At 53.3% G+C, this 21,479-nt stretch overlaps 1 protein-coding gene across 1 annotated transcript in view; it reads right to left on the bottom strand.

Moving 5' to 3' along the window:
- The window catches only part of KMT2D (lysine methyltransferase 2D), a gene marked incomplete at both ends in the record, with an annotated part of 42,590 nt that extends 28,601 nt beyond the window's left edge, over positions 1-13,989 (bottom strand). The window contains 29 exons of the mRNA XM_080704901.1: positions 212-285; positions 379-620; positions 860-944; positions 1,044-1,181; positions 1,368-1,478; positions 2,128-2,193; positions 2,393-2,540; positions 2,623-2,753; positions 2,978-3,082; positions 3,170-3,289; positions 3,477-3,698; positions 4,337-4,384; positions 4,485-4,594; positions 4,703-4,867; positions 5,057-5,238; positions 5,926-6,030; positions 6,855-6,965; positions 7,559-7,672; positions 8,154-9,262; positions 9,357-10,925; positions 11,061-11,206; positions 11,412-11,569; positions 11,693-11,807; positions 11,907-12,072; positions 12,414-12,576; positions 12,766-12,875; positions 12,987-13,192; positions 13,575-13,701; positions 13,941-13,989. Of these exons, the coding sequence (XP_080561027.1) occupies positions 212-285; positions 379-620; positions 860-944; positions 1,044-1,181; positions 1,368-1,478; positions 2,128-2,193; positions 2,393-2,540; positions 2,623-2,753; positions 2,978-3,082; positions 3,170-3,289; positions 3,477-3,698; positions 4,337-4,384; positions 4,485-4,594; positions 4,703-4,867; positions 5,057-5,238; positions 5,926-6,030; positions 6,855-6,965; positions 7,559-7,672; positions 8,154-9,262; positions 9,357-10,925; positions 11,061-11,206; positions 11,412-11,569; positions 11,693-11,807; positions 11,907-12,072; positions 12,414-12,576; positions 12,766-12,875; positions 12,987-13,192; positions 13,575-13,701; positions 13,941-13,989 (6,195 nt within the window). The remainder of the gene's footprint in view (positions 1-211; positions 286-378; positions 621-859; positions 945-1,043; positions 1,182-1,367; positions 1,479-2,127; positions 2,194-2,392; positions 2,541-2,622; positions 2,754-2,977; positions 3,083-3,169; positions 3,290-3,476; positions 3,699-4,336; positions 4,385-4,484; positions 4,595-4,702; positions 4,868-5,056; positions 5,239-5,925; positions 6,031-6,854; positions 6,966-7,558; positions 7,673-8,153; positions 9,263-9,356; positions 10,926-11,060; positions 11,207-11,411; positions 11,570-11,692; positions 11,808-11,906; positions 12,073-12,413; positions 12,577-12,765; positions 12,876-12,986; positions 13,193-13,574; positions 13,702-13,940) is intronic.
- Between the last annotated feature and the right edge of the window lie 7,490 nt (positions 13,990-21,479).

Raw genomic sequence — 21,479 nt, 5'->3', positions numbered from 1 at the left:
CTGAGGGACATAGAACACAACATAGGGCCTAGCACTCAGTCTCAAGCCGTTCCCCATCCTTTGTAATGTCATTCACACACCCTCCCCAGAAGCTCATCCCTCCCAGCCCAGTTGCTTTAGGGGTGGGGGAAGCAGGAGCTGAGGTGAACGTCCCAGAGACACCTCCCTCTATCTCAATTCCCAGGCTGGCCCATGCTTCTTTCTGTCTCACCAGGTAGGGGGCTTTGTCAGCAGCTGGAACCTTTCTCCAGAGCTTCATGATTTGTTTGCAACGGCTAGACCAATCTGGAGGGCAGAGGAATTGGGTTAGAGAAGGGCAGCTGACCCTCCATCTGCCCAGCTGCCAAGTTGTTTCCCTTGCCCTCTCTCCATAGGTACCTGGGTAATCTTGCTTGAGATTAGGAAAGTTAATGTTGGCATAGAGCACAGGTGAGATGGTGGAGAGCTGGCCCAACTCCTCATCTTTCTCCCAGCGCTGCAGACTCCGCTGGTTGTAGGAGAGTCCGTCGCCCTCACCCTCTGTGGTGGGAGTGGTGGGGGTGGAAGGCGTGGTGCCCCCAGAGCCTGTCCAAGGGCTGTCTGGCTCACCAGGTTCTGGGCTAAAGAAGCCCCCGCGCTCCCTGGGGCGCAGGGGCAGAGAGTCACAGGGGGCAGTGGAGCCAAGACCCACCCCAGACAAACTGCCCAGCGCCCCAAGCCACTGCCCTGCCCCAACAGGGAAGGGCCATTAACACGAATCTGAGATGTGAGAGGAAGTATTGCTACAGTGGCCCAGGTGTCAAAGGAAGGGAAGGCATGGACCCAGTTGGAGGGAAAAGACAACAGGGACTGCCCACCAACGTTAAGCATAGATACCAACCTAGAATCCAAGAATGGAGACTGGCAGAGGCCTGGGTAGGAGTCCATTGGGCTGCTGGAGGGGAGATTACCCAAAGGGAGTCCACCTATGAGAGGGATAGGATTAGAGAAAAGGCAGCAACTAGCCTACCCTGAGGATAAACTTGGCTGTAGCAGTCTTTGAATGACTCTTCCCTCTGTATTACCTTGGAGAAAGGGCCTCTGCAGTGGTGTACGGCTGCCTTCTAGGCTGGGGGTTCCACAGCCCAGATTCTGCTCTCGTTCGGAACCCAGGACATCCTTAAAGAGTTGCTGCAGGTCCTTGGACTCCATCTTGGGCAGTTCTGTGGTAGAGTGAGAACACTGCTGAGGAAGACTGAGAGGTTTGGGTGATACCACAGGTCTACATATGGTCATGGCCAGGGAAGGTGCCCAGGACTTCCCACCAGACCAGTTCCACAGTAAGACTTCTCCTTTTCTCATGGAGCACCCATGGGAAAATGCATAGAGAAGATCCTTATATGCCTTACCTTCTGTAGAAATCCTGTCTAAGTCAGAGCTAAGCATCCCTTCACCTGGGGTGCCTGGCTTCTCAGGGTCACTGGGCACTGGGGATGCCTTTACAGCCCCATCCTCAGATCCTGCAATTACAACCAGAAACCCATCAGCCAAGGCCATGGAGGGAGGGAGGTATCCTACTGGCTACCCTGAACCACAGAGTGGCAAGAAACAGTTTCCAGCCCCCAACCCTGAGAGTGCTCAAGGACAGAGCCATTTGATAGAGGCAAAGCCAAGAGAGGACAAAGTTGCCAGGCATGGTGGCACATGCTTGTAATCCTAATACTTGGGAGACTGACGGGGGAATCACAGGTTTGAGGACACCCTCACCAAGTAGTGAGATTTTCACAAACATATGAGACCCTGTTTCAAAATAAAAATAAAATAGGGCTGGAGTTATAGCTTGGAGGTAGACTGTTCCTGGGTTCTATCCCCAGTACCATAAAAAAAAAAAAAAAAAAAAAAAAAAAGAGCCAGGGGTGATAGCGCAAGCTTGTAATCCCCGCACTTGGGAGGTGGAGACAGGAGGATCACGCTAGTTTGGAGCCAGCTTTGCTGGCTTAAGAGACCCTGTTTCCAAATAAAAAAATATAAAATAGGTCTGGCAGTGTAGCCCAGAGGTAGAAGGGTTTCCAGGAACCCCCAGTACCACAAAGAGAGAGAGAGAGAGAGAGAGAGAGAGAGAGAGAGAGAGAGCGCGCGCGCGCACAAAGTCCCTGCAGCAGCCCTTACCTGGTATATCTGCCATGCTTTCAGGGCCACGAGATTCTTCATCTGCAACATCTGGACCTTCATCTCCTGCAAGCCAACAGTCCCCACTCTAATGAGAGATGCCCTACATCTGATGCCCAGAATGGGTCCCCAGTTCCACAAGCCAGGGACCTTGGCTCACCCTTAACTCCTGGAGAATCTCTCTCCCCTGGCAAACAGCCTTGCCAGTTTCTAGGCAAAAGGCAAGTTAGATCCCATTAAACCACTTCACTTCCACGTAACCAACCTTTCTGCGAGGTGGGGAGCTCCTTCCTATCTGAGCCTCCATCTCCCCGGGCTTTTGGGGTTCCTAGTCCAAAGCTTGGCCGGCCCACCCCTACTGCAAAAAGGGCCTTCCGGCTCAGGTCCAGGAGCTCCTTCCCAAAGAATGCTTCCTGTGGGAGGGAGTCAGGAGAAACAGCTTCTTGATATCCTGTGGGTAGATACCTCCCCCACACTTCAGAATTGGAGACTCACCTGCAGGTAAGCAGGAAACATGTCCTCTAGTTTGCTCTTCTTGCGCCCTCGCCGTTGCTGCTTCTTTTTCTCATCCCCATCTGCAAGGCTCTGTTCTGTAGGACCTTCTGCAGGTAGATCAACAGGTATCACTGTGGACAGAATGGGAGGCTCAGGCTCTCTGGGGGCACTGGCATGCTGTGCCCAACTTGGCCAGATGACACTTTCTGCCTATTCTCTCCCCTAATGCCAGCTAGGTCTGCCCTCCTCTTGGCCCCTGCAGTGAGTCCCCAGCCCAGGTGTCCCAAGTATTGCCCTGTGGGTGCCACAACCCCCACCTTCTCCCAAGCCCCACTGGTGCCCTCACCCGTCTCACCCTCGTCGGGCTGCCCATCCCCACTCAACACCTCCGCCTGTGCAGCAGGCCCCTTTTTCACACGTGTGTGAGATTTCCGCTGTCGCACCATGAAACCACCAATGCCTATGAGGAGGCGAAGCTGAGGATGAGAAGCTACTGGGGACCTGGAGAGCTGCCCTCACCACCCGCCTCTCCACGCCAGGACCTTACCAGGCCGATAGGGTTTACGCTTGCGTTTTTTGCTTTCTTCAGTGTCCTCTTTGCCAGGCTCCACATCAGGGCTGGTGGGGCCCTCCAGTTTAACTTCACACTCCATGTGCTCTATGCTACCTGCATATGGTGTCAGAAGAGATGGAGGCAGATCAGAGAGGCACAGGCCTTATGACCTTTGTCATCCTGCCTCGAGGGTATCCTGCCTCCATCCTGCTGGAGGGGGCCTGGAAGTGGCCCTCTCCCAATATCCAACTCCCATGAGTACTCCCCTATATTGCCTCTCCCAGAGATCTCCCAGGCCAACCTTCACCCTTGAGCAGCTCATCGGTGTCCAGGTCCCCATCCTTCTTGTCATCGGGGCCAAGAGCATCAGAGGGTTCCGAACCCTCTAGTCCTGCCTCGCCTGGGAGGCCCAGCCGTCCTCGGCGCTGGCGCCGCTTGTGCAGTGGTGACAGGGTCAGGTTGCGCAGCACAGCCATGCCAGTTTCTGTCAGCCACACACCCTCAAAGCGGAAGTACTGAGGCTCTGTACAAGAGGGAAGAGCATGTGACTCATGGACACAGGCTCCAGGGAAACCAAAACTCCCAAGTTTCAACCAAGGTCCCCAGCTAAGACAAAAGAGATGAAAGCCCAGCCTAGGGTCTGAAGGCTGGGGAACACAGGCTGCCAAGAGTAATGGTTGAGGCCTGGGTCTCCATCAGTGACCTGAGGGATTCAGAGAGGGGACAGCTACTGCAGAAGCCTGACTTTGCTAAGGATTAACCGTAGGTTCACCAAACAGATTCTATAGCTGTCGGGGCCTATGAGGATTCCTACTTGCTAAATGCTGACACACACTGACCCAAATGCCAGTAGTCTCCATATCATGATAGGAGATGGCCTCAGTCCCCTTCACTGAAGAAGAAGAAAGAGCTCTTCTCTCTGGAGATGAAATTCTGGCAATAAAGAGGCCATTCTGCCTGGTGGGAAGTATGAGAAACTGGAGGCCTCACTTCTAGTCATAACTTGGCTACTAACTTATGAGGTGACCTTGGGCAGGCCATTCAACCTCCCTGGGTCTACTTGCATACTCTAAAAATGAGATAAATTTGGGGGACTGGAACTAGACTATATGGTATCTAAAGGCTAATCTGGCTTTGACATGCAAAATTTCTGTGACTCACCTGGCTCCTTCACTTTCATAGGCACTAACTCTGGAGGGGCAACAGGTGCTGTGGAGGGAAGGACAAACCAAGGCAGCTTGGTGTGCCATCCTAATGCAAGACACCCTTACCTTGCTTCCTCCTTGCCCTCCCAGCACCTGATACTCACCCACAGGCTTTACCACGTAGGGCTGGCAGGACACACAGTCAAAGCCCTCATCAGCCGCCTGCTCCACATCATCCTCTGTGAAGAGGCTCTCGCAGCCAGCATGCATCCACCTGGGAGAACAGAGACCGGGGGGGGGGGGGTGGTGGTGATGAGACTGCAGGCAATGCCAGGCCGACACCCGGGAAGTGGGCCCACGCAAGGGAAAGGGATGCTCTCACCGTTCACAATGGCGGCACTGGATTAGCAAGTCCTCTTCCACGTATGGAGCATGACAGATAGGGCAGGTGACCAGGCTGGCACAGGGCCCACAATGTGTATAGCTATTCTGCCATTCACAGTGGAAGCCAGGTGAGGCGGCCCCACACTGCATACACGACACACACCTGGCAGGGGCAGAGACCCAACTTACCCAAGGCACCTAGAGGCACCCCCACTGAGAGCCAAATATGCAGCCTGGTTTCCTACACGCCTCCTCTGTCATGATTCACCACCATATCCACACTAACATCTAAAATGCAACTGCCCTATCCTCTCAGGCCCCAGACTCCTTAGAAGACCCCAGGTCTCCTTACCACTTGCATTTCCAGCCACCCTTGGGCACAGTGAGCAGTGGGGGGTCCAGGCAGTATGTGTGGTAGCTAATATCACAGTCATCACAGAGCAGCAGGCGTGAAGGGTCGGAGGCCTGGCCACACACCTCACACACGATACACTCCACACAACGCCAGCCCTTTAGCAGCATAACCTTGGTGATCTGGTGCAAAAGACAGGGATTCCTCAGGGTGAGGGAAGAGAGGGGGACTTATATGGGTGGTGCTGGAGAACTCCAGTGCACAGGGCAGACCTCCAGTGAGCACAGGAAAGCTTATATAAAGTACCCACACCCCCAAAAGAGTGGCTTAAATAGGCTCCAGGGATCTCTGCCAGTCAGAGAACAGCCTTACCAACCTCTGCCTTACTATGACAAGAGGAGTAGGAATCTTTCACTAGCCAAGTCCCAGGAAAGATCATGCACAGATTTGTGTTGTATCTCCCCCAATTTTTCTTGAACATTTACAACCTATTACTAATACAGTTAGTGAATTTTAGCAATAAATTAAGTAATAGATTAATATTATTGAGACCTCCAAAACAACTGATCATGCTTAGGTCAAATACATTGCTTTCTCTTTGTGGATATGTATTTATTTGATTTTATATTCTAATTCCAAAATATACCACATTTTCTACTAGTAAACTTATCATTATTTTTATAATGGGTCCACCACAAACTGTAAAGACAGTTTAAGTTTCCCCAAGGAGAGTTTGGTAGCCAGTGGTGACTGAAGAATGACTTCCAGAGCAATGGTCACGTAAGTAGTAATGTGGCCAGGAGTGAGGGTTAGGGTAAAGAAAGAACTGACTCTGTTGCCCAGCCCAGTCTCTTGGGCCCTGAACTCACCTTGCTGTTGACGCAATAAGGGTGATAGCACTGAGAGCACTGCGAACAGGCCAGGAGGTGGCCCTCTGCTCCCCGGCCAAAGCTGCCACACACCACACACATGTCCTGGGGAAAAAGAAACTTGAATGTCCAACCAGGTCTCCTCATTCTACCCAGTCCCTGCCAACAATTAGAACATTAACCCAATAGCACGGAGCCCGGAAGTCAGAAGGCCATCCCACAGCATTAAGACACAGGGCCACCATGGGATCCAGCCTCTCCTACTCAACTCATAGGAACTGCACCTCCCTAGGATGCCTCACTCGCCTAATGAAGTAACTTGAGTTTATAAAGCCTGATGAGTAAAGGTAAGAAGAAATTACTAAAATGTAAGACAGGGTAAAGAGTGGGTAAGAGTCACATATGTAACAAAAATCTGTCCACTTTAAGATCATTCAGATGAGCCAGGTATGGTGGGACATGCCTGTAATCCCAGTACTTAGGAGACTGAGACAGGAAGATCACAGGTTCAAGGGCAGCCTCACCAAGTTAGCAAGGTCCTCGGCAACTTATCAAGAACCCACTTCAAAACAAGAATAAAACAGGGCTGAGGAGTACAGAACACCCTAAAGATAGAACACCCCTGGATTCGATCCCCAGTACCACAATAAAAATTTAAAGAAAAAAATTATTCAAGTAAGAACATATATACAAGCTCTCTTGACTATAAGCTTCAAAAGGGCAAAGACCATCTCTGTTTTTTACACTGCTACACGATATACACCAGAAGTAGGTCCCTGGTTTTCCCCCATCTAACCCTCCTATCAACACACACACAAACACACACACACCCCTGGTTTTCCATCTAACCCTCCTATACACACACACACACACACACACCCCAGTATGCCAGCTCTTGTTGCTGAGGATGGGACTGCCAAATACAGTACCTGCATTAGAACAAATTTGTCTGTGTTGGAGAAGAGAACCACAGTATTTTGCATGGTGTCGTCATCTTCTTCCTCCTCTTCCTTGCTGGGAGAGCTATCGATATCAGCCACCTTATAAGAAGAAAGTTGTGGAACATGAGAAAGATATGCCAGCCCCAACTAAGCTGTTTCCCTCTTTGGCACTGGGGAAGTAGCTGTGAACCTCTAGCGAAGATGAAGGACAGATGCCAGGACCAAGAGGCAGAATATCCCAACTCCCAAACTGGACCTCAGCAATGGTTTAAGATAAGCATGAGGACCAAGTGGACAGGAGGACAGACTTAGCTAAACAGTTCCTAGGCTAGCAGGCAGGCAGACTAGCATCCAGGGTACTGACAGGATACAAAGGGTACTGATTTTGTGTGTGTGTGTGTGTGTGTGTGTGTGTGTGTGCGCGCGCGTATGTGTTACTGGGGATTAAACGCAGGGGCATTCTACCTCCAAGCTATACCTCCAGCCCTTTTTTATTTTTTGTTTTGCAATAGGGTCTTGTTAGGTTTCTGAGTCTCACTACTTGCTGAGGCTGTCCTCAAACCTTCAATCCTCCTGTCTCAGACTCTCAAGTACTAGAATTACAGGCATGCATCACTATGCCCAGCTCACGGGTGCTTAATTATGAAGAGGCTATGTGAAGCATGCTTGGAGGATAGGAGGCCTCTCCTTACTACCAGAGTCTCAATGGAAGAAGTTGTTGATTTGAGCCGGGCCCGTCCTCTCCCACGTCCTCCATGTGCTCCTCCCCGAGGCCGCCGTCTTCCTGGGAAACTACTGCTGCGACCCTGAGTGGAGGAAGAGGACAATTATAGAAGAAAGTTGAGGACTAGTGTGTTGGGTCCACAGGCTTGGAGGGAAAAAAGGAGATAAATGGACAAAGTTTGACTAGTAATAAAGCCCAGTAGTCCCACTCAGAGAAGGGAAAAAAGCTCCCAAATATTAACAAGCAGGTGCCTCTGTCTCAACCTATTACCCTCTCCAAAGAAAGAGTGGCCAACATGGTACAAGGAGAAAAAAATAGAGACTTGAGAGACCCAAGCTTCTGGGTCCTAATTCTATTAAAAAATGACAATAAACCTGTGTAAATCAGTTGCCCTTTCTATGTGTAGTATTCTTAGTAAAAGATGAAGTTAGACTGACTAAAAGATCTCTGCAAGTATAGGATTCAGCAAACCAAGTATGAAGGTATCAGTGGCACAAGACTGTACCTCCGACAGTAGCATGACCATGACCATGACCATGTACAGTGGCTGGATAGCCCCTCACCTGTTTGATTCGGGAACGGGCTGGGGAGCTGCGCCGCCGCCCCTTGTCCCCCTCAGCTTTGCCTCCGCTGATAGCTGTCCCAGCATCACACAATAGTGAGTCATCAGTCTCTGGCAGAGAGTCGGTACAGAGCCGCAGGGAGCCCTCATCTCGGGCTGGACTAACATCTGTAGATACCCCCAGCTCCATGGACAGGGAACCGCCCCCCTCAGGGTCAGGAGAGCCCAGCAGGGGCTCTGAGCCAGGAAAACTGGCACTGGCATCGCCCTGGCTCAGATTAGAGATCTCATTAACGATGTCAGATTTGATGAGAGTGGGTGGTGTGGGGCCTGCTGGTGCACGGGGCTCCTCCTGTTCTTCACGGGGTGAGCCCTGCCCTGCCTGCTTGCATTCAGGACCATAGACCTCCATAGGGGTCACAGGGGCCAGCTCCTCGGGGTCCAGGAGCACAGGGGAACCTTTAGGTTCACTAGCCAAACTTCCAGGAGTCTGGCCAGCCTCTGGCTGTGAACCAGAAACATCAGTTACATCCAGAGGGGCTATGTCTTCCCCCAAGCCAGAGAAGTCATCTAGGGCTGGGGCAGGGCTGGGGGCAGGACAGGAAAGGTCCCCCATGGGAGAGGGAAGAGGACTGGTGGCACTAGGTTCCAAGGCCGGACACTCAAGTTCCGGCCCTTTCTCAGTCTCCATCTCATGCACCTCAGGCTCCTCCAAGACCTCCGTTGCCTTCTCCATGGGACTCAAAGGCGAGGGGATGGACAGTGGCAGAGCAGGTGGAGAGCCCTGGGAAGGAGGGGAGTTTGGGGGAGGCAAAGGATGCTGAAGGAGTGGAGAACACCTCGGGGGAAGGGGTTCCATCAGGATGGGAGAAGCAGGTCCCACTGGGGAGTTTGGAGATGGAGGAAGGATCATCGGGGGCACAGGCTCAGGGTCAGTGCAGTTCGCTTCTGGCGGAGGGCTGATAGGCGTCTCTAGGATGGGGGCAGCCAATGGCGACTCAGAGTCACTGTCCCCTTTGGCACCAAAGGGGTACTCTAACTCCCCCAAAGGAGACAGAGCTGGTGGGGCCGCAGCTGGGATAATGGGTGAGAGTGGAGGAGGAAGAGGATCTGGGGGGAAGAAAAAAAGAGGAGGTCTTAGATTAGATGTGCCATAAAGAGTTAAGACTTTCTCAGAGTAAGGGGGTGCTAACCCCCCCCTTACCTGGTGGCATCAGCTGAGGTGACAAGGATGGTTCCTCCGATGGGGACAAGGGCAGCTCCTCAGGTACAGGGGATAGAGGTGGTTCCCCAGGCTCAGACAGAGCCGGCTCTCCAAGCAAGGGGGACAAGGGTGGTTCCCCAGATGGGGGGAACAAGGACAATTCCTCAGGTGCGGGACAAGGGCCTGGCTCCTCAGGAGGCTCTTCAAGCTGAGGGGACCTGCGTGGTTCCTCAGGCTGGGGGGACAGGCGCGACTCCTCAGGCATAGGGGATAAGTGGGGTTCCTCAGGCTGGGAGGTCAGGCGCAATTCCTCAGGCTGAGGTGATGGGTGCATTTCCTCAGGCTGGGAGAACAAGCATGGTTCCTCAGGCACAGGAGACAGGTGCAGTTCCTCAGGCTGAGAGGTCAGACATGGCTCCTCAAGTGTAGGGGACAGGCATGGCTCCTCAGGCCGAGGAGACAGGTGCATCTCCTGAGGGTGGGGACAGAGTCTCGGTTCCTCAGGCTGAGGGGACAGGTGCAGCTTCTCAGACTGGGAGCAGAGCTGGGGTTCCTCAGGCAGGGGGGACAGTTGCGGCTCTTCAGGCTGAGGGCAGAGTCTCAGCTGCTCCTTAGGCAGTGGCGACAGGGGTGATTCTTCCAGCGGCAGGGACATGAGCGAGTCCTCTGGTGGCGGCGAAGCAGCTGAGTCTTCAGGTGGTGGAGATGTGGGAGAGTCCTCAGGGGGTGGAGAAAGGCGTGAAGCCTCAGGTGGAGGTGATGTGGGAGACTCCTCAGGTGGGGGGGACAGGGGAGATTCCTCAGGCGGTGGGGACAGGCGTGACACCTCAGGTAGAGGGGACAAGTGTGATACTTCAGGCAATGGGGACAGGCATGACACCTCAGGTGGGGGGGACATAGGCGAGTCCTCAAGAGGTGGAGACATGGGTGAGTCTTCAGGGGGTGGAGACAGGCGAGACGCCTCCGGAGGTGGAGACAGGGGCGACTCCTCGGGTGGGGGAGACAGGGGAGACTCTTCAAATGGTGGGAACAGACAAGACGCCTCTGGTGGTGGAGATGTGGGTGACTCTTCAGGCGGAGGGGACATGGGTGACTCCTCTGGTGGTGGAGACAGGCGAGATGCTTCAGGTGGCGGAGAGCTGGGCAATTCCTCAGGTGGCGGGGAAAGTGGAGACTCTTCAAATGGTGGAGACAGGGGTGATGCTTCTGGTGGTGGGGAGAGGGGTGTCTCAAGAGAGGGAGATGGGGGTGATTCTTCTGGTAGAGAGAAGGGCGTCTCCTCCAGTGGAGAAAAATGTGATGATTCCGGTGGGGGAGACAGAGGAGACTCCTCGGGCGGCGGGGACAGGGGAGACTCCTCGGGCGGCGGGGACAGGCGTGACACCTCGGGCAGTGGAGATGCAGGTGATTCCTCAGGTGGCGGGGACAGGCGTGAAGCCTCGGGTGGTGGGGATGTAGGTGATTCTTCAGGTGGTGGAGACAGGGGTGACTCTTCAGGTAGGGGCAGCAGTGGCATCTCCTCATTTAGGGGGGCCTCCAACGGGGGCTCAGGTTGAGCCCCTGCTCTCCCTGCAGACACAACACACTATACTCCTACCTAGCTCAGACGTACTCCACAGAGTACAGGATTTAAGGCAAAGCAAAACTGTCTCTTGCCACAGAAGAGAAGGGGATTAGTTTCAGGGCCCCTCAAACCCTACTCACCTAGTGGTTTGGCTTCACATTGCAGGGGCCCCGATTCCTTGGGTTGCATAGAGGTCACGTGCCCACCCTTTGGCTGCCCTTGGCATGCAACGCACAGAGCATCGGGCTCATCAGTGGGGATATCGCCAGGCTCTGGGGGTGAAAATCTGCAGAAGGTAACAGGGGAGCAGGCGTTGTGGCTCTCGCAGAGCTCTAGAGAGCACTGGGCAAGGCACGAGTACTGTGGTCTACACCACCCACCCTAGGGCTCTCCCCTAAAAGCTCATGGTTTAATATGGCCCCTGCCAGTCTCAGTTCTCCTGACCCCCGCCCCCAACCCCATCTCAGTCTCAACCAGTCCACACCACTTACCTGCTACAGACAAGGGGAGGCTGCTCAGCAACAGAACTGATAGGCTGGCCTCCCTGGGCTTTGTGACAGCGGTGACAGAGTGAGTAATTCTCAAACCACTCAGAGTTGGGATTCAGCTCTGCTGAGCCTGCCCCACAGGACCGGCACACCCGGCATGCCTGGGGGAAAGGAGACAGAACAGGCACTGGTTAGACTGACAGCAGAATGGAGAAAAGTATAGAACTGGGCACTGCAAGGAGACTCTGGAGACACTGTAGGAGGCAGAATCAGGAGACACTCACCTTACACTTCCAAGAATGAGCAGGCAGTTCCTCCATGGGTGGTTTTAAGCAGAAGGTATGGTATCCTTTGTCACATGTCTCACAGACCAACATCTTAGAGTCATTCCCAGGTTTCCTGCAGGAACACAGGGAATATTACAGAGTCTTCCTGCCCTCCTTTCTAACCCTAACCTGTGCTTTGCCTAAAGTTTCCCTCCTTCCCTCCTACTCTTACCTGCAAGCTTGGCACACTTTGCATTCAGGGCACTGCCAGCCAGCACGTTTGCGGGCAGTCAGAGCAGTGTCCAGGCAGGCCCCGTGATAGTGATGCCCACAACTGGTACAGAAGAACAGGTCACACAACTCCCCCGGCCCCTCACACACGGCACAGCGCGCCTCCTCTGCAGTGTGAAGGGACAGACAGCACACATCAGCTATGGACTCCTTAAAATTTAGCACAGTGCCAAATACATATCGGAAATTCCATGGACACAGAATGAACGAGTAACAAGTAGTTACTGAGAACCTGCCCAATATATGCCAAATACTTATTCTAGGCACTGTAGACACCGCAGTAAATGAGACAAGCAAAGCTCTTGTGCTCACAAGGTTCACACGTATTTTAGTGGGGCAGACTGATGGCATATAATTATAGACGCTGAGTAGTGCTCTGCAAAGTATCAAAATCCACAGCACATTTGGCCCCCTATTTTCCCTACGTCCAAAGGACAAGACTTCTCACCCAGATGTGCAGCCCCCTCACTGTGCTCTGGGCATAGCAGCTGCAGTGTTTTCATGGATAAGAAAGAACCACTGGCAGTCGCACAGGGGAAGTGGTAAAGCCGTGGACATCCAGATGAACGGCAAGGGATGGAGGCACCGAGCCTGGTGCAGTGGGAGCAGCGCTGCCAGGATAGAAACAAAATATCAGTCAGCCAGCTTTCTCCAGAGGAACAGTTTAGGCACTAGCTCTGCCCCAGTATGTCCACTGTGCTTCTCATTCTGTGCTGAATCCCAAATGCCCATCAGCCATGCCCACGCTCTGCAAGCCCAGTTCTGCCTTTCCCAATTCAATCCCCTGGCCTTAACCCTACCTGTGAGATCCCTGAGAAGATGGCCTTGTCCACACCACATAGTTCTGGGCCCTCTTGCCCCCATACACCTGCTGACCATGCAGCACACCAATGGTGTGCCCAACAGGACCCTTCACAGAGGAAAGAGGCCAATAGAAAAGAAAAAGTTAGCGACCAGGTAACTGCTGGCTCAAGTCTTCCCAGCCCTGACCCTATTCCCTGCCCTTCTTCCCCTCACTTACCTCCAGGTTCTCCTAGGTGGGCAGGTGTAAGGCCCTCAGGAAAACCAATCTGTGCTAGGTCCTCACTGGGCCCTGGGTTCCCCCCAGGGGGCACCACAGGAGACCGAGGCCAATCAAATGGCAATCTGAAGCACCGTAGCTCCCGCTGCCCATGCAGACTTGGCTCCCCACAGTTACAGAGAGCACAACGTCGCACTGGACCCACACTGTGAACACACAGGAGTTAGCAACATGCCAGGCCCCTGCTACTGCCCATGTTCCCAAAACTCATTTTTCTGAATCCTCTCCTTGAAATCCCCAAACTCTCAAATCTATTTTTCCCCTTTTTTGGTGGTACTAGGGACTGAACCCAGGGACATTTTACCTCCAAGCTACACCCCCAGCCCTTTTTAATTTATTTTTTCATTTTGAAACAGGGTCTCACTAGGTTGCTGAGACTCTCGCTAACTTTTCTAAGGCTATCTACAAACCTGTGAACCTCCTGTTTCAGCCTCCCAAGTACTGGGATTATAGGCATGTGCCACCAAGTCCAGCTTCAAATCAAATCTTTGTGTGCCCTCATATCCCCATTTCTCCCAAACAAGATACCTGCAGTCCTGGGGTGGCTCCTCAAGCCTGGGAATCCCAGAACTGGGGACAGAGACCTCCCCCACGTGTGGGTTGGGAAGGTCTGGCTCAGTGGCACCTGACTCCTCCGAGGCTGCAGGCCCATCGCCTGAATGAACGACATAGTAATATTCATCAGTCTGATTTAATACTAAGTCCACACACCAGACTCATGAGATAATCCAAGACCCTCAGTGGATCAGAGATGGCATTTTGACTTTCAAAGAACAAAGTCCTTCAATATCTATTACTTAGACTTAATTCATGTCTTTGTACCAGGACCAAAAATATAAGGTTGCCTATGAAAAACTGAAAGCTATCTGCAAACCCAGAACTTGCCCTACTCACCTGCAGGTTCTGAATCTTTATCCTCACCAGACGGCTTCTGGCTGTCCATCCCTCTCTCCGACGGGGCAGGGCCCTCTCGGGGAGACCTGTTGATGTTGAGATATCTACATAAGTCTCCCCAATAAGTGTTTTCCCCAGAGTCCCAGAAGGAAGTTATCTACAGATACCAGAACCAAGCCTTACCTACGACCTTCCACACTAATACCAAGGAAATAGCAAGGAAAGTCATTCTCCCTGACCCTTATTCTCCTTGCCTAAGCCTTCCCCAGATAAACACATACCCTCTTCTCTCACTCTGGACTTGCAGGAATCTACTCTATTTTCCCACTTTCGGTCTCCTTCATAACAATTTCCAGGGCAATAGCATCCAACTAGTAGTACTTCAACGTATACCTAGTACTACCCTTTACCTCATCTCAGACTACCTGGCTTCTTTTTTACCCTTCAGTACTAGGGATTGTACTCAGCAGCATACCATCTCCTAACTACACCTCCGGCATCCTTTTTTTTTTTTTTTTAATTTGAAACAGTGTCTCACTAAGTTGCAGAGGGCCTCACAAGTAGCCTAAGGCTGGCTGGGAACCATTGATCCTCCTGTCTTAGCCTCCCAAGTACTGGGGTTATAAGTGTGTGCCACCACCCCAGCTAGACCACCAGGCTTCTAATGACCTATTCCCTGGTCTTTTTCCTCAGGTCTCAAGTCAGCTATCATCCTTGAGGCCTCAAAGTGTCAGTGACAACCTAAGGGTAAATCCATGAAACCTGAGTCCAGCCAAAATCACTCTATCAGAGGCAGCATCCTGGGGTCTTGCAAAAGACAGAACACACTATTAGAACTAAAACCTATCTATGGATGGATTACCCCCACCTCTATCAGTTTCAACTAGGATATTCCAAAGACAACAGAAGAAATCCCAATTTCCACCCAAACAGAGCTCAGGCCCACCCCTGGCTCTTGCCCTGAGCCCTGGGTCTCACCCAGTCTGAAGGCCTTAGGTTGTTGCCGTTAGCAACGCCAACTGCCCTTCCTCCTGGGATGTCCCCAGTAGTTAATAGAAGTGGGCCTTAAGAGTTACTGAGCATGTGTAGCCAGGCTCAAGGCTAGGCATGCTGGGAGTTGTAGTCTTAGGAAGCACATTGCCACTTGGAGGAGGTCTAAATGTGGCAGGACATAGCAGAGCAGAGTAGCTTCCTTCCTCTTCTGTCAAGCAGGGTTTCCACACACACTGGGTGTGTGGGGGAGTAACGGTCCCTCATCCCCCTTCTAGGATATGTCAGCCTGAGCCAGAGCCACATGAAACACAGTAACATTATACCTAAAAAAGTTGAGATACACCTTTTGGCATATTTTCCTCAACCTCAGAAGGAACTAAGCACAGTACAAAAATAGGAGTAAAGAATGGGAAGTATTACAGAGTTGAAGACCCTATAGAAGAAAGAAGAGAAAAATAGGTGCCAGCAGCTGTTAGTGAGAAGGGTAGACCCTTCCCTTAATCAGAGAAAGACAATATACAATGTTCCTAGAGGTGATAGTGTGTGTTTGGGAGTCTTAAAAAAAAAAAAGAAATATAAATAATATAAAGGTTTGAGAAATTTATCTCCCATGTTAAGGACAACCCTGTCCTCTCAAGCTGGAAGATAAAAACCCAGTCAACAGCTTGGGGTTGAACGACAGGGGGAACCCTCAAAGGTATCCACGACTGGGAAAACAGTTCCCTGACTACTACAGTATCAGTCCACCTTCTATGAACTCATACTTCATTTACAGATGTTGGCAATGAGCCCTTTCACAAGGAGGCTATTTTACTTTTCCCCTAACACTCAGAATCCATGAAATAGAGAACGTAAAGCATCACCTGCTACCTGTCATTTCCATTCCCAAACCATTTTTCCTAAACCTGCTATACAATCACATTTGAAAAGAAAGTAGAATGGATCACTTGGCTGGTTCACAGACCTGCTCTGGAACTTCAAGGGGCCTTAGAAGGCCACCTATGGAAAGTGGGAGTAGAAAGGGCACCAGCCAGGCCCCTCTTCCTATTCAGTGGTAAGAAGGTCTGGCCATACCCAGAAGGTCCAAAAGGGCCTCAAAGTTTCCTAAATGCACCTTACCACCACATGTCCCCAAAGATCCTCCACCAGCTCTGCTCTCAAAGTTGAGGCCAAATGAGTTGCAAACAAAAAGAAATAAAAAGCAACAGTGATAATACAGTGGGTAGGAGGACTGCCTCACACAAGGCCAGAGGGACAAATTCCTCTGCCCTCCCCCGAGCGCAGCCCTCTCAGGCTGGTAAAGCTGACAATGCTCAAGAAGGTACAGAAACCACCTTCATTCAGCCTTGGGAAACAGGGTACCAACATCCTCCAAAGTAAGAATCCCATTCATGGGCCCATGGAAAAAGAGAGATTAAAAAGCAAGGAGCAAAGTGTTCTCTTATCTGTATCAAAAGGAATCCAGGGGCACCTCTAAACAGCCTGAGCCTTCATCCCCTATTTCTCCACCCCTGCAGTGAAGCATCTGCATCCCAATGCTGAGTCCCCAGTTATCAAGCCTCTGAACACATCTAAACAAATAAAGGCAGTTTCCCCCATCCTACCATTCACAGCCAGTAGACAGACACACATACATACCAAGGGGTTTTGACTGGATCTAAACTGAGCTAGTGCCTGACAGGCTTCCTCTGAGCTAGGGAGTAAGACTGTACTGACACCCTTGGTCCTGTGCCTAAAAGGATCAGAACAACAAAAAAGAAAGCAAGGATTTATTTCAACCCATTCTCTTCCCTGCCTTCATCCCAGACCAACAGCTTTTGCTCCATTTTCCCAGCCAAGGGGGGGAAATGAAGGCTTGGAGAGGTGAAAGGCTAAAGCAGGCCCTTGAGTGAACAGCTCTTCAGTAGGACTCAGGACTTCCTGGTTCCCAGCCTGAGAACAAACCACACCCCTCTCCACCCCCATTTTGGGTCAGCCTTCCAGGAAGGACCCAAATAGCAACAATGGCCCCGCAGACCCTCCGCAGACCCTCCGTTTTGCCCCTGGGTCATCCTGGGGGCAGCCATAGCTAACAAGGTGCAATCCCACTTGACAAAGTTGTTTGGGACAGACAACAGGAAAGACCCTTACAGAAGGCAGGAGCAGAGAGCACAGCTGACAGCTCATCTCTCTCCACCACCTGTGTACCACTTCTCACCTCCCAGAAATCTTTCAAGGGCAAAACCTCTACTTTTCCCTTTCCAAGATCAGACACAAGGAGGAAATCTAGTATATGTATGTTGGGGGGGGGAGGTGGAGAGTGAGGGAGCAAAAGGCACTAGCCAAATCCCTGCTGGGCAGCATGACAGGTGTGAGAGGGGCTGTCCCAACCCAAGGCCCAGAGGCTGAGGCATAAGGCTCATGCTCACCCTTCCTGCGCGCACGCACGCGCGCGTGAACACACACCCCTTCTTCCCCAGCACCTCTTTACCAGGGCTGGAAACACTGGCTTCCAGCGGAAGAGTACAGACCAAGTCATTTCTCTTCCAGAGAGGTACAGACCACCCTATTCTGCAGGGCTAGGATATAATCAGAGGACCAGTTAACATTCCCTGGCCAGAAAAGGGCTGGAGAAGTCTGGAAAAGCCCTGCAGGATTGGCCAGGGACTCATGGACAGCCGGCTCTCCACGCTAGGCCCAGAGAAAGCAGGAGACAAAAGCCATTTTTTGCAGCCCACATTCGCAGGGAACAAATCTCAACGGCCTCCTCTATAATCCCCTGGAGATTATGTCCATCCTGAGAGGAGGGGAGGCAAAGCAGGATAAGACAGCACTATGCCTCATTGGGGTCACTTTGGCCGGCAGGGGTAGTTTAAAGTTAAACAGAGGGGTCAGAGATGCCCCAGCCCTGCTTCTTCTTGCCCCGGCCACCCCCTTCCTCATGCTAGTCAGTTTCCACACACCCTCCCCTCTGCCCAGAGAAAGAAGGCCTGGTGAAGGGAACGAGCTCCTTGAGTTTCCCAAAGGCTGTTTTGAGTGCCCGGCTGGGTTAGGAACAACCTTAAACTACAACCTGGCAGTAAGTCGACCTGGCAGTGGCACCCTCCCCCACCCCACCCCAAGTTGTCTGTCCCAAGGCCCTTAAGAACCCTGGGGGGAGAAGCAGCAGCCTGGGATTGGTGCTGGCATCGGGGCCTGGGTCCTAGTTTAGTGGAACTCCCACCAACACAAAAATAAACAGGCAGAGAAGCTATCTGGACAGGTTCCCAAACTCCCGTGGTTCCCTGTACCCCCAGTCTTTAAAGAGGCACACCCCAAGACGCCAGGGCTCGGTTCTGCCCGGGCAACTGGCTCAGGTTCCCCTGACAGACCCTGCCAAAGGAACCTCCCTGGCTCTGGCACCCCGTTCTACAACCTAAAGGCCAGCAACCGGCCAAGATAGTCCATCTGGCTGTGCCCCCAGTCCAGCCCTTTCTGGGCCCTGGCCGGGCGGACTTCACTCACCTCTTCACAGGGCGATCCAGAAATCCTCATCCGAGAACATGGCCAGGGCCCGGGCCGCTCCCCGACCTCCAACCGCCAGAGCGATCACAGCCGCCCCCTGCACGGGGGGGGGTTAGGGGGCCAAGAACGGCAAATCCAGGGCGGAGTGGCCACCCTCCCCCCCCGAAAAAAGCAAGAAGCCGAAGGGGGGTTCTCTGCCGCGGGTCCCAGCAGTTTAGGTCTCCATGGACAGCCCCGGGGCGGCGAATCCCGAGCGGACACAAAGAGAGCACCGGTGGCTTTGATCTCGGGCGGGCCGGCTCTGCATCCGCGGCTCCGGGCGGCCTCTCAGTCCCGGGGCCCGGCCAGCGCCCCGGCCGCCCGCGCCGGGCTCGGGCGCAGCGGCGCGCTCTCCAGATGGACCGTCCAGGCGCCTCCGCGGCGGCCCCGAAGGCGCGGCGGGCGCCGGCCGGCGGGGCGCAGACCCCGGGGCCGCCCGCGCCCTCCCGGCGGCGCCCCGGGCCGCGCGGGCGAGGCGGGCGAGGCGGCCGGGCCGGCGGGCCGCGGGGCTCGGCTGACACACGCCCGGCGCCGGCGGCTCGGGCCGCGCGCTCGCCGGCGGCCGGAGCCCCCCACCTTCGGCTCCCCCCGGGGAAGGGAGGAGGGTAGGTGGGCGAGGAAGAGGAAGGGGCGGGCTGCGAGCCCTCGGCCCGCGCCCCGCCGGCCGCCCCAGGCCCCGCTCGCCTCCCGGCCCCGCCGGCCTCGGCGCTGCCCCGCCCCCGGCCCGGCCGGCGCCCGTCGGCGGCGCCCTCGACCCCCGGCAGGCTGCGATCGCGGGGGGCCTAGAGGTGCATGGCCCGGCCCCGGCTCCCGGCGCCGGGGGGTCAGGAAACTGAGCGGAAAGTGGGGAACGAGGCAGCCATTTGCAACCGGAGAGGAAAGTAGTGCAGCGCGGCGCCGCTCCGCCTCCCCCTCCGCCTCCTGCTCGGCCGGTAGGGTGGTTCCTGCGAAGGGGCGAGTTCCTGGCCCGAGGTCCGGGCGGCGGTCGCGGAGATTCGTGAGGCCTCCGGCGCGAGCCCCGCGGGGGCCTGGGGCCTGGGGAGCCCCGCTCGAGAAGGGGAGAAAGGAGAAGATGTGGCCCTATTTTGTGTTGGAGCGGGGCGGCGTAGGAATACGGCCCTCTCGGAGGAAAGGCTGTGACTCTGCAGTTCTACGCACACGCCGAGGGATCCCTCCGCCGCAGGTTAACCCCGACCGCGCCGGGCCGGCCGCCGGCGGACACGTGGGAACGAAGCCCCCGTCCTCGCCGCCCGCGTCCGGGAACTGCGTCCCCTGCCTCCTGGGCAGTGAAACTAGGATTCGGGCCGCTTTGTAATTCCTTTTCCGTGCGGTCATTTGGTCCCTGCAACTCCAGCTGCCCCCTTGCCTCGGCCAGGGGTAATTTTTCCCGGGAGGGGGATGGAAGAAGAGCCAGGAGATTGGCCGCTGCTCTGCATCTTGGGAACTGGAGTCCACAAATGGAGAAAGTGAGGCAGGGCGCCTGGCGCTGCAGCGGGTGGGTTCTTGCCACGTTCAAGGGCCCCGAGAAAACTGCACGATCCCCTACTATTTCCTTCTAGCTTCCAGACCTCCTCGCGAGTAAACACTGGTGGTGCACTCACAATCACCACACACAACGCCTCCCCATGAAAACATCCACTTAGAACTTCTCTTCCTTTTCAGGGCGCCCCACCCCCATCTCTAGTCTATGGGAATCTTCAAGACCTTGTATCACTCTATTAGTAAACTAAGTTAGCCTCGCTGCCGCCTGGCCGGAGTACTGTCACTGAACAAAATCTCCTGGCCCTGCCCTGGAGGAAAGGGGGGTAAGCAGGAGACACGCTAACTGTGCTAGATACTTTATATCTTCTTAGTTATTCTTCACTTTATGAATTACATGGTGTTATATCCATATTACAAATGAGAAGATTGAGGCCAAAATAGCTCAATAAATTGCCCAAGGACTCACATCTAGTGAATTGAGCCATGATCCAAACCAAAGGCCATAGATTCTACACACACACACACACACACACACACACACACACACACTTTTTTTTTTTTTTTTTTTTGCGGATCTGGGGATGGAACCCAGGGGCATTCAACCTTCGAGCTACACCCCCTGCCCGATTTTTATTCTTTATTTTGGAACCGGGTCTCACTGAGTTGCAGAGGGCCTCACTAAGTAGCTGAGAACCGCGATCCTCTGGTCTCAGCCTCCCTAATGCTGGGATTACAAGCATGCCCCACCCAGCACACAATTTTTTTAAAAAGAAGAGTGGAAGCCAGGCATGAAAAGAAGAGTGGAAGCCAGGCGTGGTGGCGCACGCTTGTAATCCCAGCATTAGGGAGACTGAGACCTGGAGGATCGCGGTTCGCGGACAGCCTCAGCTACTTAGTGAGGCCCTCTGAAACTCAGTGAGACCCGGTTTCAAAATAAAGAATAAAAAATTGGGCAGGGGATGTAGCTCAGAGGTCGAATGCCTCTGGGTTCCATCCCCAGACCCGCAAAAAAATTTTTTTTAATTAATTAAAAAATAAATTAAATAAAATAAAAAGAAGAGTAGAAGAAGAGGCAGGCAGGTTAGGTTCAGGACTAGTTTTGTGAGGAAGAGTTTATAGCACACCGCAAGAGAACTTTCTGCAATAATGGGAAGGCATATCTGGGTGTGGTGGCACACACTTGTAATCCCAGTATTTGGGAGGCTGAGGCAGGAGGATCAAAGGTTCGAGGACAGCCTCAGCAAGTACTGAGACTCTCATCAACCTAGGGAGACCCTGTTTCCATTTAAGAAATAAAGTTGATCTGGGAGTGTAGCTTGGAGGTAGAATGCCCCTGGGTTCAATTCTCAGGACCACAATAAATAAATTAAAAATAAATAAAAATAAGGCCGGGCATGGTGGTGTAGGCTTGTAATCCCAGCATTCAGGAGGCAAAGACCTGAGAATCACAGTTTGCTGACAGCCTCAGCTACTTAGGGAAGCACTTCACAACTCAGTAAGACTCTGTTTCAAAAATAAAAAAAGAGTAAAAAAATAGGGCTG

This window comes from Muscardinus avellanarius (genome assembly GCF_963383645.1).
Source record: "Muscardinus avellanarius genome assembly, chromosome: 11".
Lineage (NCBI taxonomy): Eukaryota > Metazoa > Chordata > Mammalia > Rodentia > Gliridae > Muscardinus > Muscardinus avellanarius.
The sequence above is the reverse complement of the archived record's forward strand: the minus strand, read 5'-3'. Positions and strand labels throughout refer to the sequence as shown.